Here is a 23,539-nt window from a genome sequence, read left to right as displayed (position 1 = left end):
AAGAAGTGATCCAGATTTATTGAGCAGGTTCTTCAAAAGGTAAATGTAGGAATAAGCTTGTTTGTCAATAGCAACACACACACAGGCACACACACAAATAAATAAATAAATTTTTTGGCTCCACTAACTGATGGAGGAAAACAAAGCTTGTGCAATTTATAAATAGACGTTATTTAAAAATTAATACTATACTAGATAAGCTAATGGTATATGAATTAATGTCTCTTACAGCCAATACATTAAAGTACAGTATAGCAAAGAGACGTTCTTGAATAAGAACATTGATCTGCAGTCTTATCCATTAATAACTTTCTGCTTTGCTTATTGTACCAGGAACCTTTGCAACGTCTAAGTAATATATCGATGATGTAAAGCAAACTCACTTTGGAACCTCAAGACACCATTCAAACTTCAACATATCACCCTTTGAAGCAAAGAAATAGTACATATTTCAGTAACGGGAGAAAAAAAGCATTCATTTTAAGTGTGAACAGTGTTTCATACTGATAGAAGGCCATACAAAAGTAACATTAACATTGATGTCTTCAAACATGATCCTTGGCTTGAAATCAAAAATAATCCCATGGAAATATTACATCTACAGTATAACATTTATTTGTTCTGCACATACACATAGTGTAATTAAAGAATTAACTGTTCAGAACAAGCATTGAGAAATATTCTATACTACACAAGAACTTTTACACAAGTTTGAAAACAGATCTGGTTTTCCCTTATTGCACAACATGGATTATTTTGGAGAGCCGGGTCAAATTTTTACAACGCTACTGCAATTTTTTGCAAATGGAGCAAAGATGTTATATCGTTGTATATATGACAATAAAGGTTGTTGTTGTTGTTATTGGCATTTACATATTTACTTACTTATTTATTTAGGAAAATTTATATAGCCACCACTCGCTCACGACTCTAGGCGGCTTACAGAAAATAAAAAAATAATGTAGAAGGAAGAAAAAAACAATACAAAATAATAAAATAATAAACCCCTCCCACCCCACTCAGTGACAAAATACACTCATATTAACCATTTAACAGGCTCCATCCCACTCTGGCTTCCAAAAGCCCATTGGCAGCCTGAGACATGAGTCCCACTAAGGGCTACCTCTCTAGGCTAAACTGTTGGGATGTATCCAGAGGATGGCAACCAAGGTTGTTAAAAATCTGGAAGGAAAGCTTAGGGGAAACGATTGGAGGTATGGCATACTTTTAGTCTGAAGAAGAGAAGAAAGTAGGGAGAAGTAGTAACTCTTCAAGTCTATCTAGGGCTGCCATGTTTTTTTAAAAAATGGATTGGGATTATTCAGAGTTGCTACAGAAGAGGAAAGAAGGGATTTAAATAATAAGCAAATAGGTATGGTTGAATGATCAGAAAAAGTCTCTAGGTAAGTGTTGTTCAACTATGGAAGAGGCTGCCTTAGGAAGTGATGGGCTGCCAGGTGCAAGCAAGCAGATCCACATATAGAATAACAGAGTTGGAAGGGACCTTGGAGGTCTTCTAGTCCAACCCCCTGCCTAGACAGGAAACTCTACACCACTTCAGACAAATGGTTATCCAACATCTTCTTAAAAACTTCCAGTGTTGGGGCATTCACAACCTCTGGAGGCAAGTTGTTCCACTGATTAATTGTTCTAACTGACAGGAAATTTCTCCTCAGTTCAAAGTTGCTTCTCTCCTTGATTAGTTCCCACCCATTGCTTCTTGTTCTACCCTCAGGTGCTTTGGAGAATAGTTTGACTCCCTCTTTTTTGTGGCAACCGAGAGATACAGTTCATGTTTTAGCATTTTTAGTCCCCTAATCATCTTTGTTGCTCTTCTCTGCACTCTTTCTAGTCTCCACATCTTTTTTACATTGTGGTGACCAAAACTGAATGCATTATTCCACGTGTGGCCTTACCGAGGCCTTATAAAGTGGTATTAACACTTTATGTGATCTTGATTCTGTCCCTCTGTTTATGCAGCCTAAACTGTATTGTCATTTTTGGCAGCTGCTGCACACTGCATATGAAGGATTTAAGTTGAGACTCCAGATATGAAGGACTCAAACTGACTACTTTCTTGTATTCTATCTATAATACAAGACTATCTCCAGTTTGCTTGCTTTCCCTTGGGAACAAACAAATGAGGTCCCATGGAACTTGGGGGATTGGGGTGGGAGGGGCTTATACTGTGCAAGGACTAAAGGCCAGGTTCCCTACTTTAGGAGGAAGCTAAAACAGGATTGAATAAGCAGAAGCACAGAACTATTTTATTGATCCTATCTAAATAAGTAACTAGACTTAAGTAGGAAATGCATGCATTATCATTCAAGCTGCTCTCAGCTAGTCTCAAATCTTCAGGGTTACCCCGATCTTCGGTCTTGCTAATGCAGAACAAAAAGATATAACGCTTCCTGTTGTGCTACATCATCTTGTGGCAGAAGGATACATTTTGATATTCAAGCTATTCAAAAGGAGATTCCAAGGATGTTTGGTTAGTTATCACCAGAGTGAATGGCAAGAACGTTTCTTTCAGAAAGAAAAGGGGGCCGGTTTGATCCTATTGTCCCTGATATTGCAATGTATTTTTTAAAATTTAAATACAAAGTGAAATCATTAAGAACTCTCGTCAACCTTACACGAGATAATTCTGCTTCATTCCCTTAGAAAGGCCCTTGCTGTATAATTTTTTGGCTTGCTCAAATTATACAAGTAGCCCTAGGACAGCGATGGCTAACCTTTTTTGGCTCCTGTGCCAAAAGCAGGGGGAGCGCAGGGGGATCCTGTGCGGGAGTACCACACCCATAATGCTATGCACGTGATCCCAGTGTGCATGCACACTCTACCCCGTGCAGGTGTCTGCGACTAGCACTCCCCGCCATTTTTGACACATTTTTTTTGCCCTCCCCAGGCTCCAGAGGGCGAAAACAGCCTCCCCTGTCCCCACGAGGCCCTCCGGAGGCTTCAGGAGCTTCCCTGAAGCTTCCAGAGGGTGAAAAATGGCTCTACGGGGAACCCGGAAGTTCAGGAATAGTGACTTCCGGTTTGTCCATAGGGCTGTTTTTTGACCTCCGGAGCTTTCAGGCAGCTTCCCTGAAAGTCACTTCCGGTTTGCTCATAGGGGTGTTTTTTGTCCTCCGGAGTCTTCAAGGAAACCTCTGGAGGGCGAAAAACGACCTCAAAAGAAAGCCGAAGTCAGCTGGCCTTGCGTGCCCTAACAAATGGCTCTGTGTGCCACCTGTGGCACACATGCCATAAGTTCACCATTATGGCCCTATGACAATCTCCCCCCAACTTTGGCTGCTAGGTGTGTTGGAAGACAGATGTTGGCTAGGAAAACTGGGAGCTGTTGTCTATCACACCTGGATGGTACCAAGTCAGAGGAGGCTACACCAAGCCAATATCACTCTGCTCAGTATTGTCTAGGGAAAAAAACAAGCATTGTTCTATAATAAACAAGTTAGAAACCAGTCTGCTTGCTTCTGATTCATGAATATATGGATATTGATATTCAGCCCATCAATTTTCTCAAGTTTTTCAACATGCTTGAACAATTAATGTAGAACTGGAACATGCCTTATTCTATATTCTATGTGAAAACATGTTAAAGTTATATTTCTTTAAGTTCCCTGCAGTGATGGATTAAAATGCCTATCTGATTTTTCTCTTTTTCTTATTGATGAGAGAGAGAGAGAGAGAGAGAGAGAGAGAGAGAGAGGGAGGGAGGGAGGGAGAGACAGACAGACAGATAATTAGTTTGGTTATTTATTCTAACTTCTCAGGATTTTAAAAGAAAAGTGGGAGAAAATAAACACTGAAGCTAAAGTTATACATATGGCCATGTAAAGGGAGATTCTTATAAACTATATTTTTATTCAATATCTACTGTTATGTAGCTGTGAGGCACTTCTTGAATGATTAGAAATAGTGCATTTAGAAAAAATAAAAACCCTACAGGTGGGGAAGTCATATTAGTCATTTTATATTTTTTTAAAACCTGCAACTATTCTAAGCAGGAGAGCTCTGATCAGAGTGTGTGGGTGATACAAGCTTAAGTTCTACATATTATAAAACTCCAGTCACAGAAAGGGTGCCTATGCAGTGATGCATAAAAACTCGTACCAAAGTAATGGTACCATGGTTGGCATTTTAGTGGCACTGGATGTGTGTGTGTGTGTGTGTGTTTGTATCCACAAATAGCGATAGCAATAGCACTTAGACTTATATATCACTTCATGGTGCTTTACAGCCCTCTCTAAGCAGTTCACAAGGTCAGCATATTGCCCCCAATAATGTGAGTGCTCATTTTATTGATCTTGGATGGATGGCTGAGTCAACCTTAAGGCGGTCAGAATCGAGCTCCTGGAGTGAGCAGTGAGTTAGCCTGCAGTACTTCATTCTGACCACTGCACCACCATGGCTCATGGTGCAGTGGTTACAATGCAGTACTGCAAGCTAACTCATAACTCTGAAAAATAAGCCCTGAATATTTAATATTTAAATGCCAACAGAGTCCGATATTTCTAATTGCTTTAGAAAGATGGCAATTGATATCTTTCCCATTAGGACAGAAATTGTCAGTACTCTACACACTGTGAACAAAATGTCAGTTGATTTTTCTTATGAAGGTCATGGAAATAAGTGAGCTTCACATTCCATACAATGTGAATGCATACAAATTATCTGCTTGAGTTGGATGAAACAACCCTTTCTGTTTAGAAAAGTGTAAGCGATAGACTTGAATCAAAATGCAATATAACATTTCTGGTAATATTGAACTTTCATGACCCTAGGAAACTACTCAAAATGAACAAAAACTATCTGCGGGATGGCTATATAAATAAAGCTATTTGAGAATAGGAAAGAAAACATAAACATTTTATTTGGCAATTTTCAGATCAGTGAATAATGGAAAATTACAGTTGATTGGTGCTTTCCAACTCATTTAGGCGGGATGGAGCTTCGCTAGCTATTTACACTGTTGTTGCAGATAATAGTGAATGCTTTAATTTGTCCTTCTTTTAAAATTGTAATTTCAAACAGCACTAGACTTGACATTTATGGTTGAAGATATTAGTTGTAGCACTTTATTTTAACAATCTCAGCTGTTAAAGGCATTTCGCAGACTGGAAGTAAAGAGAATCGTCATGCATTTAGTTCGTTAGGTCTCTGTTGTTATTAATGGAAGAAGTCTCACAACAGATTTCCATACTCTGTGTGTGTGTGTGTGTGTGTGTGTAAATATGTATCATGCACTTAAGTCAATTATGATGTGCTTATAGATCACTGTAGTTCCTTTAAAGCTTGATGCAAAGAGAAAATCTTGTTTGTCAACAAAAACATGTGTGAAGGATCTTGGCGCTTGAATATTTAATTCTTGAAACTTAACAAACTTGGCTTTTCCTGCATCCCAAAAATAGACTTGAGTGAAAGAATAATCGCTTCCAAGAATAGCATACTGATAATTCTTTATCTGAAGAGGCTGGAACACCATGGACCCCCTGGATGGCATTCTTTGTGAATCCAGAAATTTGGAGCCTGTCCATTTCATTACTTTGGAATCCCCAATGAATCTTGTTAGGCAAACATAAATATCTTCTTTCACTTTGAAGTGTTTGACAGCGTAAACATCTTCCATATCTGGAATATCCACTGGGTCAGCGAAATTGTTTGTGCCCCTGTTCCACTGATACAGGACCGGGTGTTGAGAACTGCTTGAGATGATCAGGTGAGGCTTGGTGGCTATTTCAAGATATTCCACATCAGTGTCTCTGTACCATTCGTGCAAAGACTGGTCGGAATAAAATCCATTTCCATTCCATTTGTAGATAGTGGTGATGCCAGCTTTTGAACTATCTGCTATTGCAAAATATGCATCCTTAACAATGGTGAATGTTTCGATGTCATTCGGTTTTCTGATCTTAAGGATCTCAATGTCCTGAATTTTAATAAATTTATTTGCGTGAGTGTCTCTCTTGTAAATATGGGAGCCACCAAAGAGCTGGGCAACAATGATGTACAAGCAATTCTCAACAATAATCGGCTTACAGACAACCACCGAGGTCCCTGCACAAAGATCGACAAAGCGTATCATCAACTGGCATTACGATAAGGCAACACAACGTTCAGAGAAATGAGCTGTTAATACCTGTGATGTTATCAAAATTCCTGAATGTCCCTTCCACATGGTCCCATTGCAGAAAGATACATTTTCCGATAAAAGGCTGAGCGATAACCACATATTCATCGTTCATGAATGAGAAAGTGTCCACTGATAGGGACTGATACGGCAGCTTTCGAAATACGACAAATTCTGAAAAAGTACATACTAAAAGTTGGTATTTACTCCTTTGAATGTTATTGTAAAAAGTAGGTTGCTTGTTCAAGGCAGTGGTATTTTGTAAAATCTATTTCTCCTTCTTATTAGACTTTAGCCAATAAGAAAGAAAAAGATGAAAACGTTTATTAACAGAAAATAGCACTCATGTTTGAATCATAACCAATTCTAATTAGCCTAATTCCTACTGTGGTTGTTACGGTTCATCAAGCCACATCTGACTCCTGCTGACTACAAGGATAAATCCCTGTAGTTTCCTTGGCAACGTTTTTGGCAGTGGCTTGCCAATATCTTGTTTCTAGTGCAGAGAGAGAGAAAGAGAGTGACTGGCCCAGAGTCACCAAGCTGGGTTCCAGGCCTAAACTAGAAAATTTGACCTTCCGGTTTCTAATTTAGCAGCTTACCCCTAAACCCGTGTGGGCGAACCTATGGCACGCGTGGCACGCAAGGTGTCGCCCATTCCTCTTCTGGGTTTCTGGCGTGCATGCGCACACAACAATCAGCTGGCCTTCGTGCATGCAGCAGTGCCAGAAACTGGAAGAGCTGGTCTTACATTTTCCGGTGTGAGCATGCGCACCAGCCAGCTGATCGTCACATGCGCACACTGGAAACTGGTAGTTCATTTTCCGGCAGCTCATTCCCCTGGGCAGCTACTCTTCCAGGTTGCGTCCCAACAAGCGCACATGCACCGCTCCCTTTTCGGCACTCATCACTGCCCTAGACCAAACAGGCTTTTTCTTTCTTGGGATGAAAATTATGACTATAGCGGGGACGCTGATTTTCATAAAATGTAATTAGGGCCTAATACTGTAAATCAGATACTTTCAGTCAATATGGAATGAGAAATGTTGATCTTCTCCAAGCATGAGTACTAACAGAACAGTTTCAGCCAGTTAGACCCTACATAGTAAAACAATCCCATATAGTTGAGATTTTCCTACAGAGAAGGATGGAGAGAAAAATCTCAACACAACAGAGAAGAGTGAAAGCTCCTGTGAATAGGTAAAGGTAAATGTTCCCCTTGCACATATGTACTAGTCATTCCCGACTCTTAGGGAGTGGTGCTCATCTCTGTTTCAAAGCCGAAGAGCCAGCGCTGTCCGAAGATGTCTCCGTGGTCATGTAGCTGGCATGACTAAATGGCGAAGGTGCACGGAACACTGTTACCTTCCCACCAAGGTGGTCCCTATTTTTCTACTTGCATTTTTAATGTGCTTTTGAACTGCTAGGTTGGCAGAAGCTGGGACAAGTAATGGGAGCTCAATCTGTTACGCGGCACTAGGGATTCGAACTGCTGAACTACAGACCTTTTGATCGACAAGCTCAGCTTCTTAGCCACTGAGCCACCGCGTCCCTCCTGAGCCACCGCGCGCCCCCTGCTGTGAACAAAGGCAGGCAATATTCGGGCTAGGTAGATGTATACATTAACCCAGTAGAAAGAAAACACACTTGAAGAATAACAGGGAATGAAAGAAACAGAAGACTTGTTGAAGACTTACGCGTAATGATGCAATCAAATTCACTAGGCGAGAGGCTGTTGATTTTGCGTTTCTTATACTCTGGTGGATTTTCACAATAAATGTCTTCCACTGTTGCATTTGTTCTGCTTATCCATGCAATTAACCATTTTAATTTGCAATCACATCTGAAAGCATTTCCTCTCAGGTCTCTAGACAGAACAACATTTTTGAAATGTTACAGTTTCAATACATTATCTTTTGTTTTTGTTTTTTAAAAAAACAGGTTATCAGTTTATAATATTTTGAGATCACTATTGCATGAAAGACAATGTGTTTTAAGGAAGAAACCAAGCCTATATTTTTTTAAAAAAAACCTTGGTAGTTAAAAAAAGCAACTGTATATTAAATTTCTTGAGAGAGAGAAGAAAGTGAGGTAAAAATCTTACACTGAATTAAGCATCCTTCTATTATATTTCTCTTTTCTATATGAATTATGGTGTTAAATCCATGTACAAAAGGGTGGAGATTGTAGAACGACAATGCAAAATGCTGTTTTTGGTATTTTGATGGAAGCATTCAATTTTGCACATGCTTTTGCCTGGATTATGTATGGAGAATGCTGCAGTAGGGGGAGGGGGCTCTTCCCCCCCCCGCCCCCCTTGAAATCTTATTCTAGTTGAGTAATTCCTCCAGGCTTAAATTGGATCTGGAACGAAAATCCTCTAATACAGCAAAAGAGCTTTAAGCTTGCTCTTTGCAAATGTAAAATTACTTCTTTTAACTGATTTTAGAAACAAATTATTAAAGAAGAATACAATAATATTAACAATATGATGTTACCTTAAAACATATTCAGATTACAAATAGAAAAAAAGGTCTGGAAACTAATATTCCAACAGAACAACTCTAAAAACTTTGAACATGGGCGACATAAAGTTCATATTTGCCTTGCCTCTTTCTCAAACTGACCAACCAATCAACAGCAACTATAATAATTCATAATTTGACCAACAATGCTGATCAACTATCCAATTCCCCATATCAGATGTAGATACCTCTTTTCCATCTTGTCTTAGTGTTCTTTAGCCAGTCCCTGTACCACAAGGTCCACAATTTTTGATGTCTTGCTAAATTCCAAAGACCATAATTATCGCCAAGACTAATGCATTTTTTTACACATAATTGTTCCCGAGTCATAGGAGCAATATTGCAATTCAAATGTGACAATAACAGGGCTCAAGTAATTCATAATTCAAATCATATGAATTAATATTCCAAGTCAAAATATATCTCCAACAGGAAGGCAATTGCAACTAATTTTTATTAAATAATTGCTGTAGTGTCCCATCAGCAAAATGTTCTTTTGTTAAAAACTCATTTTAAGTTTGTGGGAAACAAATTTCAAACAACTTTCCATGTGACGTTCCAGCTCATTATTCTAGATGTCATGTAAATAATATCAATTTTATTAATGTTCTTTTTAAAAGCAAAAATACCTTCAAATGTTGTGGTTCCTCTTTCATGCTAAAATAAGAAGAGCCAAGGAAATTAAATCCAACTGATTTAGATAGATGATATTTGGGTACAAGTCCTTCTTATTAATAAACCTAGCTCATTTTAATTTTGTCAGTTGTTATCTGGATCTTTATAGACATATTTTGCTTTGTGAAACCATAATTATGTTTCCAGATGCCACAGAAAATGCCTGTTCTCCATGTAGTTTTATTTTATTGCACACATTTCAGTCCATTTTCTGCTGGAACACTGTGTCACTTTATTGTGAGGGGGTGTCGGCCTCATTTTGAACATTTCTTGTAATCATTCAGTTATTTGGGGTGGATGGATGTAACTATTATTTGATGTCTTTCTCATGTAATTGCATTCGCATGAAATGGAAGTATAGGACTAGCAATTGCATCTCTTGGAAAATATATACATAAAAGGGAAGTATTGTTATGCATAAGGAGAGCCAGTTTGGTCTAGCGGTTAAGGCACTAGACTAGAATCCAGGAGACCGGGAGTTCTAGTCCTGCCTTAGCTATGAAGCCAGCTTGGTAACTCTCTCCCAGCCCTACGAAGAAGGAAATGAGAAACCACTTCCCAAAAAAAGCTTGCCACGAAAACTGCAGGGATTAATCCAGGGAGCTACAGGAGTTAATACTAACTCAAAGGCCCCCAATGCACAACCATAAAGCTATGCATCAGGGGTGAAATCCAGCAGGTTCTGACCAGTTCTGGAGAACCAGTAGCGGAAATTTTGAGTAGTTTGGAGTATCGGCAAATACCACCTCTGGCTGGCCCCAGAGTGGGGTGGGAAGGGGGATTTTGCAGTATCCTTCCCTTGCCACGCCCACCAAGCCATGCCACGTCCAGCAAGCCACACCCATAGAACTGATAGTAAAAAAAAAAAAAAAGAATTTCACCACTGCTATGCATAAAAGTTAAATGGACAAATTGCTGCCTTACATCCAGATGCAGCTCTTGGCCTAAGTTCCTTGGGAAAGAGGGAAGCAGGTGCCAGAAAGAGAAAATGAGGCGTCAGGGGGCCCTTTCATCGTACAAATAGGCCTTCACTCCACGTCTTGCCTATCTGTGAACAAAGCACACTTAATTGGCCCTTGGCCATTTAGAATATTTTCCCTCTAATTCTAACAGTATCCAAGGGAAAAGAGAACCAGTTTGGTATAATAGTGACTGCCTGGATTAATCATCGCAGTTTTCTCAGTAGGAAGTGATTTACCCTTGGCTCCTTCCTAGGGTTGAGAGAGAATGACTGGCCCAAGGCTACCTAGCTGGCTTCATGTCTCAGGTGAGACTACAACCCAAATAAATGGTTCCTTGGCCTTGGTCTTATCCTAAGAGGGGAAATATACGTAATATTCATTAATAGTCCAGAGCCAGTTAAGTCTGCTTCATTCACAGGTAGGCAAGATGTGAAATGAAGGCACACTTGTGCTATGAAAAATTGCAAGAAAAAGATATGAGACTTCCTGTAAGAATTTTCAGATTTTCAAATGCAATTTTTTTCCATCAGTTTGCCGTATGTTCCATGCTTTTCAATTTCCAGGAAGCAAACGGGCCGGGGGGGGGAGGGGGATAGTAGGACCTGGCTTCCTGATTTCACTGCCGCAGCTTTTATCGGCACAGAACGAATTGTTTAAAGCAACTGGCTTTCTTGACAGTGGGAATGGCTGTGGCTAAACGTGCTTATTTATTTATTTCTTTAGATTTCTAAACCGCCCCCTCTCCCAAAAAGGGACTCGGGGCGGTGTACAGTCAGATAAAATGCAGATAAAATACATGAATAACAATATAAATAATATAAAACAATTGAATACTAAACATTTAGGTGGAGGAGATGAGACTGTACAAGAAATAAATATGCTATGGAAACCCTAAAAAACATCCCCAATTAAAATACCCAAACCCAGTTAAAATATATCCCTGGGAGGCAAAACTAAGAGAGTGCCAGGCCAGCTAATTGAAACAGGTGAGTCTTTAATTTTTGACGGAAGGAGCGGAGGTCGGTGGTGGTTCTGATGTCGGGGGGGAGGTCATTCCAGAGGGTTGGGCCCATCACAGAGAAGGACCTACTCCTAGGTGTCGCCCGCTGGCATTGCCTAGCGGACAGCACCAGGAGGAGTCCCTCCCTGTGTGAGCGGATTGGTCGTAGGGACGTGTGTGGTAGGGTGCGATCCTGCAGATAACTAGGTCCTATGCCATGGAGCGCTTTAAAGATGGTAATCAATACCTTGAAACGCACCCGAAAGGCCACAGGCAGCCAGTGCAGCTCGCGCAGGAGGGGTGTTACGTGGGAGTATCGTGTACTCCCCATGATGACCCGCGCGGCTGCGTTCTGGACTAGCTGCAGTCTCCGGATGCGTCCCAAGGGAAGCCCCATGTAGAGGGCATTGCAGTAGTCCAGGCGAGACGTCACCAGCGCATGAGTGACCGTGCGCAGGGCACTCCGGTCCAGTAGGGGGCGCAATTGGCGCACCAGGCGGACCTGGTGGAACGCCCCCCTTGCCACGGCTGCCACATGGTCCTCCATTGACAGCCGGGCATCAAGGAGGATGCCCAAATTGCGCGCCCGTTCCACAGGGGACAGTTGTTCGCCCCCTATGGCCAGCGATGGTGTCAGCTGGCTGAACCGAGGTGCCGGTAGCCACAGCCACTCGGTCTTGGAGGGGTTGAGTTTGAGTCTGTTGTCCCCCATCCAGACCCCGACGGCTTCCAAACACCGGGACATTACTTCGACAGCCTCGTTGGGGTGGTTTGGGGTTGAAATGTATAGCTGAGTGTCATCAGCGTACAGGTGGTACTCAACCCCAAAACCACGGATGATCTCACCCAGCGGCTTCACATATGCGTTGAACAGGAGAGGCGAGAGGACCGACCCCTGTGGCACCCCACAAGTGAGTGGCCTCAGGGTCTACCTCTGCCCCCCTGTCAACACACATTGCTTCCGGTCGGAGAGGTAGGAGCCGAACCACCGCAAAACGGTGCCTCCGACTCCCATCCCCTCCAACCGGCGCAATAGGATACCATGGTCGATGGTATCAAAAGCCGCCGAGAGGTCTAATAGGACCAGGATAGAGGAACAACCCCTATCTCTGGCCCTCCAGAGATCATCAACCAACGCGACCAAGGCTGTCTCTGTGCTGTGCCCGGGTCGGAAGCCGGACTGGCGTGGGTCTAGATAATCGGATTCGTCCAGGTGTCGTAGAAACTGCTGCGCCACCACATTCTCAACAACCTTCGCCAAAAAGGGGAGGTTGGAGACTGGACGGTAATTAGCTAGCTCCATTGGGTCGAGCGAAGGCCTCTTGAGCAAGGGTCTCACCACCGCCTCTTTCAAGGCGGTTGGTAAGTATCCCTCACCCAATGAGGTGCTCATAGAGAACAGCTAATGCTCTCAGTAGAGACGGCTGAGAAATACATTCCATTCCCGTTTCTATGAAAGGTTACACAGATTGTAATTTCCAAGCATATGAAGTAGTTTTTTCTCTTTCTTTCTCCCTTCCTCCCTCTCCCTTTCGCAGGGCCATTTGATAAACTATTTAAAAATGCACCCAGATATAATTTTAAGAAAATCCGACTGTGAGATAAGGTTGCCGCAAAAACACATTATGGTAGAGGACAATCTTGTTTTAGATGTTCTGCGGCACCTTTCTGCAATCTGGGCATATTTGGAAGCTGCCAGCTTGCAGAAAACTGCCTTGAGGAATGCTCCTAAATGGAAAAAAAACACCTATTAGATGGATGAGATAATCGATGATAAGTGGATATAAAATGGATAACTTCAGGCTCATTGGATGAGCAGTTGTTCCATAATAAGTATCTGTGAGCCTTTTTTCTTCTTCTTTCCTTTCATAATGGGAATATCAAAAAAGTTTTCTTACACATTTGTTAGTGAATCCAATCCTTTGAATATGTCTTTAGGGAGTGTTTGGAGGTTATTGTTTGCAAGACTCCTGTAAAAAAATATAATTAGGGTTAGATTAATCTTGCATTCTTTTTTTCCTGTTTGATGAATCACTACTAGGATGGAAAATAATAACCCATGCAGTGCTATGATGTGATTCACTATTGCAATTAGTTGTAGCAATACTAGTAATGCTAATATTATTGTAATATGGTACATGTTTACTACTTATACTTCAAAAAGCACAATTCCTGCTTAAATATTACACCCGCACTCTCTATTGTTCTAAGCTCTCTGCTGTCTTGCCAACTCCTAACCACGATCCTTGTATTTTTACCAATAAAGGAGAACAATTGTAACTGGGTTGAAATGAGGGGTTCTTGGTGTCTTTGAGCCTGTTTGTTTTCTTGCAGACGTTTCATTACCCAAACTATGTAATATCATCAGTGCTCTGATGAGGTTATCTAGTTTGGGTAATGAACGTCTGCAGGAAAACAAGCAAGCTCAGAGAACATTAAGGATCCCTTGTGTTTTTGTTGTTATTGTTAACAATGAAAAAGATTTCAGGGTATTTTAAGCATTCTCTGTCCTCAAATTCTACCTTAATAGCAATTCTACCTGCAGAACAGGTAGTTAACATGTGTTGACTTCAACTCCCAGAATTCCTCAGCAGGCATGTTGAGAAATACTGCTCAGAGATATCATGTGCTAGTCATTCCCAACTCTAGGGGACAGTGCTCATCTCCATTTGAAAGCCAAAGAGCCAGCACTGTCCGAAGACGTCTCCGTGGTCATGTGGCCATCATGACTAAACACCGAAGGCGCATGGAACACTTTTACCTTCCCACCAAAGGTGGTTCCTATTTTCCTACTTGCATTTTTATGTCCTTTCGAACTGCTAGGTTGGCAGAAGCTGGAACAAGTAACGGGAGCTCACTCCGTTATGCGGTGCTACGGATTTGAACCGCTGAACTGCCAACCTTCTGATCGACAAGCTCAGCGTCTTAGCCACTGAGCCACCACTTCCCTCTTCCCACGTCTATGATCACCCTTAAATTGTTTTCCACCCATGTATGCCCTTTCACTAGCATGGAAGGTTTCCATCCCATCATAACCTTCCAGGATAGTCCAAGAAAACAATAACAGTAATATATTTGCTTTCATCAAGCTGTTTATTATTCATAGTCTTAAATGGGAAGAAAAGATGACTAAACAATATATTACGCAAAAAAATGCCGGTATAACATTGACTCAGTTCCAACATATTACTCAAGGTGTGTCTACAAGCCAATTCCGAGGACTTGATTGTTTTTTTTATCCCTTTATTAACAAAATATCATAATACTAGCAATAGTTTCACTATTTAAGAGTTTGTGGCCTCAGCTTGACTCTTTTGAACCAGGAAAATAATGGTAAAAAGTCTCTGGAGTTTATCTCAACTATCTCAATTGATGGGTAATATATTTACACTTAATTCCAGAGCATTCTGTGGACCATGGACCACTTTGGCCTTCAAGCCCATCATATTCTTGAAATCTGAACAATGGAAAATGCCGAATAATATCAGGATTGCAGGTATCCAGGACAGGTTATATGCCTCATAACGCAACTGTGCAAATGATGCTATTGCATTCATCACATTAGGGACATAAGTCATTTTGATGAAGTGGGGATGCATGCAACGATAGTTGCTCCCTTGCTCCTACAAGGGGCTCACAATTGGGGGGGGGGGTTGTCATTAGTTAAGAAACAAACTGGTAATAGAGGTCTCCACTGTTGGAGCATAATTTGGCTACTTCTCAAAATAATTTTAATTTTAAAAAGGATGAGCATTTCAATCTGGCTTCCTTTTGATGACTGCATCTCAAGCATCTCCCTCCCTGCCTCCCTCCACAAAAAAGCTAGAGTTAAAAAAATGTGCAGGGCCTGGCTACAAAATGTTTTTCAGCTTCACATATATATTTGATCCATTGATGAATGACCAGACACCTAATAAACTAAAAAGATTTACTGTACTTTGGATAACATTCAAACTAAAAAGGTCAATTCTATCTCCTTCACCTTGGAGTCTACCTATTACGAAGCCCACCTGTGCTCTTGGTCAGCCTTTTTGCGCTCTATATAATTGTAAAAAGGCCCTCCTCTTCTCCTGTCAATTATCTGATCAAAGAGCCATCTGAGCTGAGCCAATATTAGGCGGCACTTTGGAGCAGAGTCACTAGAGCAAAGAGAGAAGCCGCAGGGAGTCCTTCTCTCTCTGTGTCACTGCTCAGAACTTAAGAGCTTCCCACTGCTAATGGTGGAGAGAGGATCAGCAAGCTGCGGTCAGCTGGAAGGAGAATGACAATGATGAAGTTTCTCCCCTTACTGTGCGTTTGTGTGTATTACAATAAATACATACACTGCACTCATATGTATAGCCTCCAGGTCAGCAACAATGGTAACTTCAGGAGGCCCCAAATGCTCCTATACACACAGAGAACACAATTCCCATTAGATGCAATGGGGGTCTACTTCTAAACAAAGGCAAGTAAGATGGCGTTGATTGTGAGCTATTGGTGCACCCACAGGACAAAGAGTAAATCTTTGTTAGATCTTAGGTTATTAAAGCAGCCTGGGAGGCGAACACATGATGGGTTCATGTGGTGGTTTTGACCTCTTGGAGAGAGAGGGTGGGCCCATCAGCCTTGAAGGAGGAGGAGGTATATCACTCTTCAAGAGGTCTGGAGGCTGTTAAGGTCTAGATGGGACAGAACACACTTCAGCTCAATCCTACTAAGACCAACTGGCTATGGCTGTTGATGATGTCAGCATTTTTGGTTTTGGATGAGGCTGCACTTCTCCAGTCAAGACTGGTTATGTAACTTGAGTGTCCTTCTGGACTCACAGCTCCTGTTCAAAGAGCAGAAGTTAGCCGTGGCCAGGGGTCCTTTGCACAAGTTCCTCTTGTGCACCACTTCACCCCTTCCTCAATCAGAAGGTCCTTCAGCAAGTCATTCATGCCCTGGTTATCTCACAATTGGTTTATTACAAAGCATTCTACGTGGAGACCACCCGGAAGCTCCAGGTGGTTCAGAATGAGACAGTCCAAGCAGTAACAGATGCCTCAATAGTGTGTCACCATTGCTACACAAGGTTCATTGACTGCCAGTTGGCTTCCAGGTGCAATTCAACTTGTTGGTTATTACCTCTATGGAATAGCGCCCAGATATCTGAGAGCCTGCTTATCTCTAACTACTTTTGCCCACCCAGTATGTTCCAGCAGAGCAGGTGCTCTGCAGATCTTCTGCAGTAAACACTGCCACCTTGTGCAACCCAGGAAGTGCACTCTCTCTGTGGCAGCATCCCCCAGAAATAAGGACAACATCCTCACTCCTGGGCTTCTGGAAAGGTTTGAAAATATGGATTGGTTCAAAGTCTGTGGTTGAAGTTGATTACTTGTTCTAAGATGCCTGTTTTGTTTTGTTGCTTTTGCTATCTATTTAGTTTGGGGGCCTGTGTAATTTAATGCTTTTAAATACTTTTATGTTTTCCTTGGTTTTGTACATTGGAGTTGGAGGGCCAATAAATTTAAACAAACAAACATACTTACAAGTGAATTAAGGACTTCAGCCCGCGAAAAGAAGTGTTGGAAATTGATTTGATGTTGTTGTTTTCTATAAATCTGTAATGGGGTTACAAACACAACTGGTCAACGCTGTCTTCATCTCAGGCATTCAACTCACTCAAAAAAATAAATAAATCTTGGACCATAAATATTTCAACTCACAAATATTCTAGATGAGGAAGGCCCATGAAAGCATCGCTACTAATGGTCTCAAATGTGTTTGCATTAAATAATCTGTAGAAAGAAATATTAGACAAATAATAATGTGACATGGTCTTAGATATACATAGATTTTTCACAGTACGTCATTATTTTTAGGGATGAAGATTATATTGCCTACTCTGCTATGTCCTAACAAAATGAAATACACATACACATATACAGAGTCTAGATTATCTTTCCCCAACCTTACATCCTCCAAGATGTGTTAGAACATTTCCTAGAAGGTCCAGCTAGCAGATCTAGTTCTTCAAGACATAAATATATGTTATAATATATATGAAACAGTGTAATGATATTGACTAAATGAGCCATAATTTAAAGAACTGGCATTTCTGAGTAGCTTCCTACAACTCCACAATGTCTCCTTCAAAGTTATAGAGTTTGTCTTTACGAGAAATACATGCACTGCAGTCAGAAATATTGCCTCAAAATTATATTTTTTTCTAATGCTTGAAGATGAATCAAATTGCTGCAATTTACATAATAGCCCTCATTTGAGAGTGCCATCACTATTCTCAGCTGCATATGGAACTTTTGCAAGGATAATCATTGCTATTCATTCCAACAAAAGAAACATATTTAGGCCCACATCAAACACACAAAATGGTGTGGGTTTTCCCCCTCCTTAAATGAACCACAAATCCATGTATTTTTAATGAACACCAACTCTATATCTATGTGTGTATGTGGGCTAATGGTAAAGGTTTCCTTGTCCAGTTGTGTCCGACTCTAGGGAATTGTGCTCATCTCTGTTTCTTGACCAAGGGAGCCAAGGTTGTCTCTGTGAGGTGGGTTGGGTTGAGACCTGCCCTGAGTCAACCAGTTGGCTTTTATCTCTAAAGGGGCACTAGAATTCAGAGTCATCTGATTTCAATGTAAATATCCTATTCATAGAATAGGACATTGATTTTAGGATTGCTGTTTTGGGCTGTAAAAATCCAGACCACCACTAGAAGGCAGCAAGGAGGTCATACCATATTCCTCCAGATGTTTGCAACTTTTAACAGAATCTGCTCTTTGCTTTCCTCTATCTGGTTCTTTGAAGTTAAACCTTTGCTTCTCACTTAGGGTCAAGAATGTTGCTCTCCCCACCAAACATGGAATTTAAATGAGAAAAAAATAATCCTGAGGTACTAGCAGATTTTTTAAAACCTTTTAATACTCATAAAGGAGATGGGGAGGAAATTTATTTCATTAGTTTATAGGCTGCTCCAGTTGTGAATAACTGAGAAATGTACAACCCACCTCTGTAAGTATCTAAGATGAAAAAGTACAATCTTCCCCAATTCATACACTATCATGATATCGTACACACTTCTATACTTCTTAGAATTATAGAAAATTTCCCAAAAATATGATGGGACCAAAGTAGAGATGTAGTTAATCACATTTAAGCAATAACATATAGCTCTACATAGCATAAAGGGCATCTAACTTCAACCCTTAAGGAAGCCTCAACTGGATGAGAGGGTTGTAACCATTTCTATTTTTAGCAAATGCTCCTATCAACATGATATTTGTATCTGAAAAGGCTTTTTGCAACACGCATGCTACTTAAACCGTTGTACCAATGTAAGTTACATGATTGATGGAGTAATATTTTAATGTTTTTCTGCACCGCTACATCTGTTATCTTGCTAATTAAATGTGATATATTAAATTTAAGTATTATTTTTCCCTGATATTTCCTTTGTACTTAAGTTTAAGCAAATTATATAATTTAAAGAGTTACTACATAAATTAAAGGTAAACTGAAGAAAGTCTTTACAACTTAAAGAGTCTTTATAACTTACAGTTTTTAAAAATAGGCTGAAATGCATACTTTTGTTAAATCTGATTGAATTTATATAAAGGATATCCTAAAAAATAGAGTTTCAAAGTTTTTTATTTATTTTTTAATTAAATATATACTTCCAAATGAAAAATATTAAGACTTTTTGTTATAGTTTTATTTACTGCAAAGATCGGGATGCATAATTGGACTAGATGTAAAACATAGCAATAGAAATAAAAATACTGAAGAAGCGTTTTGTTATTTTAAAATGTTCTTGAAGCATTAATCTCTACTATTGGAACAGTATTTTACTAATGCCTTACATTTTTTTCTTCATCACTAAAAGGAAAGAAAATTTGGTTCTGCCCATCATCCAGATGTCCAAGAGCTAGTAGTAGAATTTTACTTCACTCCCTCTCTGCTTGATGATTTTTATCTTAGTCACTTATCCTTTGTGGAATAAAAGTTTCATCAGATCTATCAATTCTCAATGAGACCATAGAACAATTGCAGCCATGGATGGATATTGTTTGGGTCATCCATTCTGCAATTCCCTCCTGCAGTGATGCTCTCAGGATTAAGATGATTCTTCACGAGATAGGCAAGGCAAGGTATCACAAGATATCTCCCTCCCTCCTTCCCTCTAAAGAAGTTCTGTATACACAAGGTGGAAAGTACCATATTATTTGGAGTATAAGATGCACCTTAAAATGCACCTCCTCAAAAAAGAGGCTGAAAATCTGGGTGCATCTTATACACTGAATACAGCATTTTTTGCCTCCTGTCTTTTGTGTGCCTGTTTTTTAATTGTGATTTACTGCAAACCAGATTGTGCCTCTTGATAGGTTCAGGGCTAATCTCAGCCATCCCATTGGGAGAGGGGGATTCTTGAAAACCCTCTCAACTTTTTCATACTGGTGGTTTCAAAAATAGTTTAGATTCCATCAGGAAGCAGGAACTAGCTACAGGTAGTCCTTGACTTTATTTAATGTCTCTTCAAAGTTACAATGGCACTGCAAAAAAGGGACTTATGACCATTTTTCACACTTATGATCGTTGCAGCATCCCCATGGTCACATGATCAGTGTCCTGGCATCATGGAATCAGCTTTTGTGACCTTCTGACCAGTAAAGTCAATGGAGAATCCAGATTCACTTAACAGTCATGTTAGTAATTTAACAAATGCAATGATTCACTTAACAATGGTGCCAAGAAAAGTCGTAAAATGGGGCAAAACTCACTTAACAAATGTTTCACTTAGCAACAGAAATGTTGGGATCAATTGTGGTTGCAACTCGAGGACTACCTGTACAAATGTTAACTTTGCTCACATTTTTTGTGTTCCTTACATCTCCCTTAGAGTAGCTCCACCTGTCTTTTTCTGTTATAATTGTCATCAGTCTTCATCAAGCTAATGCCCTCCTGGGATCCTGGGACTATATCTTTTATCAGCCAACATGAAGATGCCAGTTAGGGGTATATGGGAGCTGTAATCCAACAAAGCTGGAAGATGCCAAGTCAAAGAAGGCTGATCTACACTATATATTCTTGGGAATTACATTCTGCCTTTTAGCCTTGCCACTAGAGTTTCAATATTCTGAACATGCTTTTCTGGAGAGAAAAAAAAATTATTGGGAAGTGGGAGCAGTAGTTCACCAATGCAGAAAGGATAACATCACAAGGCACAAATGTAAATGGCTTCAAAAGCCCATCTCTCTTTCAATAACCACCTTATTTTCCAAAGATCACAAAGGAGCTAGTATTTTGCATTGAACGTAAAGAATATGCATCAGAAATAATGTGGCATCATCTACAAAACTAAAGTGAGAAAATTGGTATCCTGAGATTCTCTAGGATATCAAGTTACAGATCATAAATATCAAGCAATCTACGTTTCTCAAGTTGCCAATCTGGACCCAAATTGTACATCTATATGTCAAAGGTGTGATTTATATCTACTTACACATTAACATGTACCATTTCCATCTACAAAAAGGTCACGACAAAACCTGCTGAGATGGCACACTGGCATACTCATGGCTAAAATAGCCACTAAAGGCCTTTCCTTCTACAAAAAAACATATCTTTTTCATCATCTTTTTTCTTCCCCACACGATAAAGTGAGATTCTTGCCCTATTCCCAATTATGTTCATTTTATTCTGCAAAAGATCCGGGACAAACTGTATAGTTCCCATGGTAACTATATTTACTCGTTTGTTTGGGATTCAAACCCCAGCTGCATGCACATTCCTTCTGATCAGCTCCCAGTATACAAGGTGAGAAAGAAAAGAACACCACCTCACTGACAAGAGTATCAGCATCAGAAGTGGATAGTGATCAGTCAGACATAATGCTTAATGTTAAAGCAAAATTATGCCCTAGGCCAATTTGTACAGTTCACCGTGTGTGAGACTGCCAATTTAAGGCTCTTCTGAAAAAAATAAGTTGTATTTCCTGACAGGTCTCTGAATAAGACGTGTCTTAATTTATGGACCACATTTCCCCATAGAACTTGGGTTTTTCTTCAGGATCAAAGGATGCTCACCGAAGAAATATATTTCGGCTGGGTTTATTGCAACCAACAGCTTTCAATTCTCGTACAGATCACAAACAGGAAGGATCTATCCCTATCATTGGCATGGAGCTTGCTTATAAAATCGCCCCATTGAAATCTAGGGTTCCTTTCTGAGAGAAGCAAGTTTGTTTAATCAGCCACAACTCTTAGCGTTCAACCGCACCAATTCGGAAAGTGTAGAGAAATGATTTTTGACAAGGCGCCTTTATCCAGCCTCAGACAAGACAGTACATGACAGGGTGGTACACCGGTGTCACTGCCCTAACTAGAATTCACATTTACCAAAGAAGCATTCTAATACAGAGCAACGATGATGCTAAAGCAGACCCCTAAGCAGCACTACAAGAACACAGATCAATACCTTGAAGAAAAATAACAGTCATTATAATAACCTGCAGGTATGACACACCTTTCATCACTTCCACTGGAAACACTAGGTGCATTTTTGTTATATAATAGCTCTGCACTAGCTCCTCCACATCAAACAAGTACTGGTACTTAAAAGCCTGTTAGCGGAGTGGTGGTTTGTTTTTGCTTTTTTTTTTTTTAATAAAGACACCCGTTTCATAACAAGCAATCACCATATAAACCGTTCTCACAGAAGTTGCAGATTGGGCCAGAAGATGAAACTCCGTTCTGGTATTTTCGTGAAAACAGATCTCACAAAGGATCTGGAAGAAGAAAACGGGAAGGGGGGAGGAGGGAGGGGGGGAGAGAAAGCAAAGCAGGGGTTAACAGCACCGGAGCCGGTCGGGGAATCGTTTTGTCACCTGGTTACCTGTCCCGTCCGTCCCCCCCCCTCCTCTGTCAACAGAAGTGACAATTTCCAGCGGGGGAGGATGGCCACCGCCGAGAAACAGACGGTGTCGCGTTCAGAGAAACGCGCAGAGGGATCCAACTTCTAGTCCCCTCCGACACCCCTTCCCCGCTCTTCCTCCTTCTCCATCCCGGCGGCTCCCTTTGCAATCCCAGCGGGTCTTCCCGCCGGACGGACGGTGCGCCCACCCCGCATCCCAGACCCTCTGCGCGATCTACCGATAAGCGTGTCCTCCCCCCCATCCTCCCAAGTGCTTACAGCCCCCTTACAGGGAGGTAATGTCGGGCGGCACGGTGCGCGGGATCGCCCGGGCGTTGTCACAGAGCGCGTTATCTTTGGTACAAGTGCACGAAGCCGGGCAGGCGGTCTTCCCGGGTCTGCTCCCTTGGGTCAGCAACAGGGCGGAGAAAAGGAACAGGAGGGTAGCTGCGGAGGGTCTTCCAAGGGGTGGCCGGCCGGCTTGGCCCATCCTTGGGATCCGTTCTGGTTCTGGCCAGTTGGAAGGAGGAGGGCGAGAGGAAGAAGCGCAGCCCGAATCATGAACGGACAGGCGGGAAACCTCCGCGTTGTTGTTGTTGTTGTTGTTTTACCGGGCTGAGGGAGATGGTCTGCGCGGAGAGCCCGGACGAGACGGCTTCCCCTTCATCCCTCGTCCCTGGCTCGCGTTCTCCCCGTCGCCAGCCTTTCTTCGTTCGCCTCTTCCTTTCCCCCGCGCTGTCGGGGCGGGGAGCTGAGAGGGTCCGAGCCGTTCAGCCGTCGGTTGTTTGGGGATTCGCCAGGCAGCCGTGAGGAGCGAGGGGAACCTGAGGGAAAACGGGGGAAGAGGACGGGGGGATCCAACCAGCTGGAGAGGCGAAAGAGCGGAAAAAAAGGAGAAGGGAAAGGAAAAGAAAGAGGGAGACTCGCATCCCCGCGAAACGCGTAGACACACAAACACACACACACCACGCATACACCGGCGCGCGCGGCGGCTGCTACCGCTCTGCTGCTGCTGGGGGTTGCAAAGTGTGACGCACGCCGCAGAGCCGAGGCACGGCTTTCACTTTTCTTAGGGGAGGCCCCTCTTCTCGCGGCCAAAAATAGGACCACCTTCTGCTCGGCTGGTGGCGGCGGCTGCGTGGGCGGGCGGTGGGTGGAGTGGGGGCTCCGTGGGAGGAGGAGGAAGAGGGAAGCAAGCAGGCGGGGAGGAGGATCTCTCTCCACCCGCGTCAATGTTCCCTTGGGGAGGGAAACCGGGCTTTGCATCTGCCAGCCGAAGAGGGGGAAAAAAAGCCGGCTTTGCGTGGAGGAGGGAAAAAAAAGCGAGGGAAAACATCCAAAGGGC

At 41.7% G+C, this 23,539-nt stretch overlaps 1 protein-coding gene across 1 annotated transcript; it reads right to left on the bottom strand.

Annotated features, from left to right (window-relative positions):
- Window positions 1–4,857: 4,857 nt before the first annotated feature.
- Window positions 4,858–23,293, bottom strand: LGI1 (leucine rich glioma inactivated 1). Its single transcript, XM_081955988.1, has 8 exons — window positions 22,485–23,293; window positions 21,998–22,069; window positions 16,989–17,060; window positions 16,812–16,883; window positions 13,197–13,268; window positions 7,834–8,003; window positions 6,146–6,310; window positions 4,858–6,063 (listed from the first exon to the last, which is right to left on the bottom strand). The coding sequence occupies exons 1-8, from the start codon at window positions 22,682–22,684 to the stop codon at window positions 5,246–5,248; spliced, it is 1,641 nt and encodes a 546-aa protein (XP_081812114.1). The 5' UTR covers window positions 22,685–23,293; the 3' UTR covers window positions 4,858–5,245.
- Window positions 23,294–23,539: the final 246 nt, after the last annotated feature.

The sequence above is a fragment of the Natrix helvetica genome (assembly GCF_964273705.1).
Source record: "Natrix helvetica genome assembly, chromosome: 5".
In the NCBI taxonomy this organism is placed as follows: domain Eukaryota; kingdom Metazoa; phylum Chordata; class Lepidosauria; order Squamata; family Natricidae; genus Natrix; species Natrix helvetica.
The sequence above is the reverse complement of the archived record's forward strand: the minus strand, read 5'-3'. Positions and strand labels throughout refer to the sequence as shown.

Excerpts from the sequence above, each read along its gene's own strand:
- LGI1 (XM_081955988.1), bottom strand. The coding sequence starts at position 22,684 with ATGGGCCAAGCCGGCCGGCCACCCCTTGGAAGACCCTCCGCAGCTACC. Across the intron at positions 16,884-16,988 it reads CTTCCTCATCTAGAATATTT|ATTTATAGAAAACAACAACA; the intron begins GTGAGTTGAAAT and ends ACCCCATTACAG. Across the intron at positions 8,004-13,196 it reads TTGGATTCACTAACAAATGT|AGACCTGAGAGGAAATGCTT; the intron begins GTAAGAAAACTT and ends TGTTCTGTCTAG.